Genomic DNA, 5,321 nt, shown 5'->3' with positions numbered 1-5,321 from the left:
TAAAACGAAATAAAATAAAATAAAAATAAAGTAAAATGAAATAAACCAAAATAAAATAAAATGAAATGAAATAAAATGAAATAAAAAAAAAAAAGAAATAAAATGAAATTTTAAAAAAATTTAAAAAAAAAATTAAATTTTCAAAAAAGGAAAACCCAAACCAAAAAACAAACCCAACGATCCCACCCACATCCACGAAACCTGCCAGGATGCTGCATCCCAAAAAAAAATTCAATGCAGCGTTGGGAATAAGGACTTGCAAGTGCATTTGTTTCTTGAAGTAAAGGCTAAAAACGTTGAATTTTTTTTTTTCTTCTTTTTATGGTTTTTGTTGGTTTTTTTTCAAGGTAAATGCTCGTTTCTCTATAAATAATTCTCTTTTTTTTTTTTTTTAAAAAAACAACAACAACAACAACAACAAAACACAAACCCAAGCAACCAACACTGAGTCTCTCTCATGGAAACGGCCACGCAAAGCAGGGAAGGGAAACTCCAAAGCAGCTTTTTAGGATGTAACGATTTGCCAAAGGAAAAGGGGGAGGAAAAAACCCCCCCAAAACCCCAAAAATACCAAAAAAAAAACCCCAACCAAAACCTTCAAAAACTCAAAAAAGCCAACGACCAACAGAATCCCTAAAGTGCCTGGTGTGGGGAGGAGGCTCCAGCGGCGCATCCGTGCCCGGGCAGCAGCACCCGGCTTTGTTTCTTGTTTTTCCATAGAAATGAGCTGCCAAAGGATTTCGGAGTGTGCCAGGTACAGCAGATTTTGGGTTTTCAAGTGTTTGGGCTCGCAGGAGGGCAGCGATTCCGAGCTGCTCGGCCGGGAGCTGACCCCCTCCATCCCTAAATCCCAAACCCTCCCCGCCCCTGCCAAGAGTTCAGCTTTTCCTCATCCCGGCTGGGTGGGTGGCAGCTCCGGGGGTATCCTGGCAGGGCAGGGGGGGGGGCTGGCACAAGGGAAAAACTGGGAATGGAGATACTGGGAATGGAAGAAAATCTCGGGAATGGAACAAAACGCTGGGAAGGAAACGGCTCCGATCAAGCCCAGAGGAGGAAAAAACCAGCAGTGGATGGTGGCACCTGGCCCGTGCCAGCCCAAATCCTGCCCCTTCTGCCGGGGCAGCAGCTCCGGGGGTATCCTGGCAGGGCAGGGGGGGCTGGCACTGGGGAAAAACAGGGGAGGAAACAGCGGGAACGGAAGAAAAATATCGGGAATGGAACAAAACACCGGGAAGGAAACAAACGCCGGGAAGGAAACGGCTCCGATCAAGCCCGGAGAGGAAAAACCCAGCAGCGGATGGTGGCACCTGCCCTGTGCCAGCCCAAATCCTGCCCCTTCCGCCTCCTGCCCGGCCAGCCAGGGGCACAGGCAGGATTGGGAAGGCGCAGGGGACGGGAAGGCCACTGCCAGGAGCAGCTTTGGCACCGCCGGAGCGCGGAAAGCGCCGAACTCTTGGCTCCTCCCCAGCCCAGCCCACCCCACAGCCCGCGCTGGGCTTGCCCAGTCTTGTTCTCCTTTAAAGTGCCCTATATTTATAGAATTTCTAAATAAATAGAATAAGATATTAGGTCACCCATGGGTCGGGGCTACTCCGAGTAGCAGCCGTCCAGGCCGATGGCGTTGTGGCGCTCCTTGGAGTAGGGGCAGGCGGAGCCGTTCGGGAGGGCCCCGCACGCCGCCGCCGTCTTGGCCGCGATGCCGCAGTTCTTGAGGAGGTTGAAGCTGAAGGAGCCGATGGCGTCCTTGGGGGGGAAAGGCTTCATGGTGGAGAGGATAAGTGCCAGGCAGTCGGCCACGTCCTTGTTGGGGGCACACGCCAGCGCCGGGGTGTGACCTGCGAGGGAGGGAGGGAGCGGTGACGGCGGTGCGAGAGCCAAGGGGGTGCGGGGCTGTGGGATGGGCTGTGGGGCTGTGGGGCTGTGGGATGGGCTGTGGGGCTGTGGGGCTACGGGGGTGTGGGGCTGTGGGGCTGTGGGATGGGGTGTGGGGCTGTGGGGCGGGCTGTGGGGCTGTGGGATGGGGTGTGGGATAGGGTGTGGGGCTGTGGGATGGGCTGTGGGGCTGTGGGATGGGTTGTGGGGCTGTGGGATGGGTTGTGGGATGGGGTGTGGGGCTGTGGGGCTGTGGGATGGGCTGTGGGATGGGCTGTGGGGCTGTGGGATGGGCTGCGGGGCTGTGGGATGGGCTGTGGGGCTGTGGGATGGGCTGTGGGGCTGTGGGATGGGCTGTGGGATGCTTTGGTTTGGGTTGGCTTGGGAGGGATCTTAAATCCCGCCTTATCCCCCCTCCAGCTCTCTCTCGGAAGGAAAAGGACCTTTAGAAGTCACTTCCAACCCAAACTGCTCCAGGATTCCGTGGAAATGAACAGGTGGGAATGCAGGAAAAGCTGCTCAAGCCTTGAAGGATTGAGGGGGAAACCACGGAATGGTTTGGGTTGGGAGGGATCAAAATCCCTTCTTGTCCCGTGGGCAGGGACACCTCTCATTATCCCAGGTTGCTCCAAGCTGGCCTGGGGCACTTCCAGGGATGGGGAATCCTCTGGGAAATCCATCCCAGGGCCTCACTGCCCTCACAGGGAGGAATTTCTTCCCAATATCCCACCCAACCCTGCCCTTTCCCAGCTGGAAGCCACCACTTGTCCCATCGCTCCTTGTCCAAAATCCCTCTCCAGCTCTCCCAGAGCCCCCAGGGAAAGAAAATGACCTTTAAAAGTCACTTCCTTTAAAGTTGCTCCAGGATTCCATGAAAATGAACAGGTGGGAATGCAGGAAAAGCTGCTCAAGCCTGGAATAACTGGGGGGACAACCACGGAATCATGGAATGGTTTGGGTTGGGAAGGATTTTAAATCCCATCTCGTTCTGAGTCCAAGGGATTGCAGCTCTGCCAGGAGCAAGGCCACAAGCAGCAGCAGCTTTTTCCAAGCTGGAATTGAATCCCAACCGAGCTGGGAGCACCAGAGAGAGCACAGAGAGGGAGAAGCAACATTTCCAACACCCCCGAGACCTGGGAATGCTTTCCCAGGGAATGCCCCTTCCTAGGGCTGCGGGAAGGACGAGGGAATCCTGCTGCTGGCTGAGCATTTCCCAGGCTCTGGGCACTTTCCCTGGAATGCTGAAACGCCCTGGATGGCCCCAAGGACACGCACCTTCTTCATCCACAGCCAGCACGGTGGCCCCTCGGCTGAGCAGGGCCTGCACCACCGAGGCCAGGCCGTTCCGCGCCGCGATGTGCAGCGGCCTGCCGAGGGGGAAAAGCGGCATCAATCCCTGAAACCCCACCCAAAAAATCCCACCTCCACCCAGCCGGAACACCCCGTGGTGGTGAAATCTTGGATTGGATTCAAGGGCAGGCTCTGAGCTCAGCTGCTCCCAGCTCGCCCATTCCCACCTTTCCCGGTTTGTTTTCCCTGCCCGTACGGCGGCCGAGCCCGGGGCTGTGGGAATACTCACATCTGCAGAGCACTGTTACTTGCATTGATAAGGCCAAGGTCTTGGGTTTCCCCCAGGATCAACAAGGCACACTTTTCATGGCCCTGGCGAGGAGAGAGGGGGGTTTAGGGTAGGGTTAGGAAGGGAGAGGCCAGATCCGAGCGGGATGTGGCTCGCTGGGATAGGGAATTGCTCCCTAAACCTGTCCTGCTCCCGCTTTGGCAGGGCTGGAGAGGAAGAGCTGCTGCACCTCCACCTCCTCCTTGAGCACAAGCCTCTGGTTCCCACCACAGGGTGGTTTGGGATGGGAGGGATCATAAAAATCACCTCATTCCCACCCCTCTGCCACAGGCAGGGACACCTCTCCCCATCCCAGGCTGCTCCCAGCCCCGTCCAACCCAGCCTGGGCCACTTCCAGGCATGGGAAATCCTCTGGGAAGTCCATCCCAGGGACTCACCACCCTCTCAGGGAGGAATTTCTTCCCAAAATCCCACCTAACCCTGCTTTGTGTCGCTGTAAAGCCACTCCCCTTTTCCCATCACTCCAGGCCCTTGTTCAAAGTCCCTCTCCAGATTTCCTGGAGCCCCTCTGGGCACTGGAAGATCTCCCTGGAGCCCCTTCAGGCACTGGAAGGTCTCCCTGGAGCCCCTTTGGGTGCTGGAAGGTCTCTCTGGAACCCCTTCGGGCACTGGAAGGTCTCTCTGGAGCCCCTTCAGGCACTGGAAGGTCTCTCTGGAACCCCTTTGGGCACTGGAAGGTCTCCCTGGAGCCCCTTCGGGTGCTGGAAGGTCTCCCTGGAGCCCCTTTGGGCACTGGAAGGTCTCCCTGAAGCCCCTTCAGGCACTGGAAGGTCTCTCTGGATCCTTCTCTTCCCCACAAACCCATCCCAATCCACTCCTGGGACACCTCTCCCCATCCCAGGCTGCTCCCAGCCCCATCCAACCCAGCCTGAGGCACTTCCAGGCATGGAAATGACCCTGGAAACTCCTCCCCAGGAAAAACACAGACAGCTCTGTGCCACCTGAGCTGCTCCAAAACCCCCCTGGGTGTGTCTGTGCAGAGCAGCCGGGCAGTGCCAGCCCACCATGGTGACACGGTGCCAGTGCCACCCCCTCCGCCACGTGCCTACCTTGCTGCAGGCCAGGTGAAGAGCTGTGTTCTTGTTGACATCCAGCACAGTTATATTTGCTTTCGCTTGGAACAGCAGGAACTCTGCAAGGACGAGAAGGAACCGCTGAGGAGAAGCCACCCAGAGCACGACAACGTCCCCCACGTGCCCGCCAGCAGCGAGGACACCTCTGTCCCCCACAGGATCCAAGGCTCTGGGCAGCTCTGCCAGCACCCACCCACTGCTGCCGTGTGCCCGTTCTCCGAAGCCACCATGAGGGGGGTCCTGCCCAGCTTGTCCGCCGTGTCCACCTCGGCCTGGTGGCGCAGGAGCAGCTGTAAACCATGGACGTTGTCTGCAAAGGCAGCAGCGTGAAGGGGTGTCCTGGGGAGGCCAAAAACAAACCACAAACCCAGCGGCTCAGGAGGAGGGAACGGCGTGATCCTGGCAGGAATGGCGTGGGAGGGACAGCTGGGGTGCCAAGGAGGGGACAAGGCTGGGCTCACCTTCCTTTGGCATCTCTGCTATTAACAATCTTGGCACCTAATGCTTCCACCAGCATTTCAGCAGTGCCGTCCTGGTTGTTAATTCTGTGGGAATGGGATGAGAAGGGAAGTTAGGAAAAGGGCTGGGAAAAGCAGCAGCAGGGTTGGGATGAGAGCAGCACATCCCAGGGGATTCAAGGCCTGGAATTGTCTGAGGTAAAACCCCCTTTTCAACACATCCCAGGGGATTCAAGGCCTGGAATTGTCTGAGGTAAAACTCCTCTTCCAGCACATCCC

At 56.6% G+C, this 5,321-nt stretch overlaps 1 protein-coding gene across 1 annotated transcript in view; it reads right to left on the bottom strand.

Annotated features, from left to right (window-relative positions):
* Nucleotides 1-491: 491 nt before the first annotated feature.
* LOC121660828 (serine/threonine-protein phosphatase 6 regulatory ankyrin repeat subunit C-like) overlaps nt 492-5,321 on the bottom strand; it is a gene marked incomplete at its 5' end in the record, with an annotated part of 10,052 nt that continues 5,222 nt past the window's right edge. The window contains 6 exons of the mRNA XM_042020343.1: nt 492-1,835; nt 3,148-3,239; nt 3,452-3,534; nt 4,561-4,643; nt 4,778-4,923; nt 5,046-5,129. Of these exons, the coding sequence (XP_041876277.1) occupies nt 1,588-1,835; nt 3,148-3,239; nt 3,452-3,534; nt 4,561-4,643; nt 4,778-4,923; nt 5,046-5,129 (736 nt within the window). The remainder of the gene's footprint in view (nt 1,836-3,147; nt 3,240-3,451; nt 3,535-4,560; nt 4,644-4,777; nt 4,924-5,045; nt 5,130-5,321) is intronic.

This window comes from Corvus kubaryi, unplaced genomic scaffold (assembly GCF_017639235.1).
Source record: "Corvus kubaryi isolate FWS band 111438036 unplaced genomic scaffold, C.kubaryi_AGA036_p1.0 36964, whole genome shotgun sequence".
NCBI lineage: Eukaryota > Metazoa > Chordata > Aves > Passeriformes > Corvidae > Corvus > Corvus kubaryi.
Note: the sequence above shows the minus strand (reverse complement) of the source record. Positions and strands in the feature narration are given on the sequence as shown.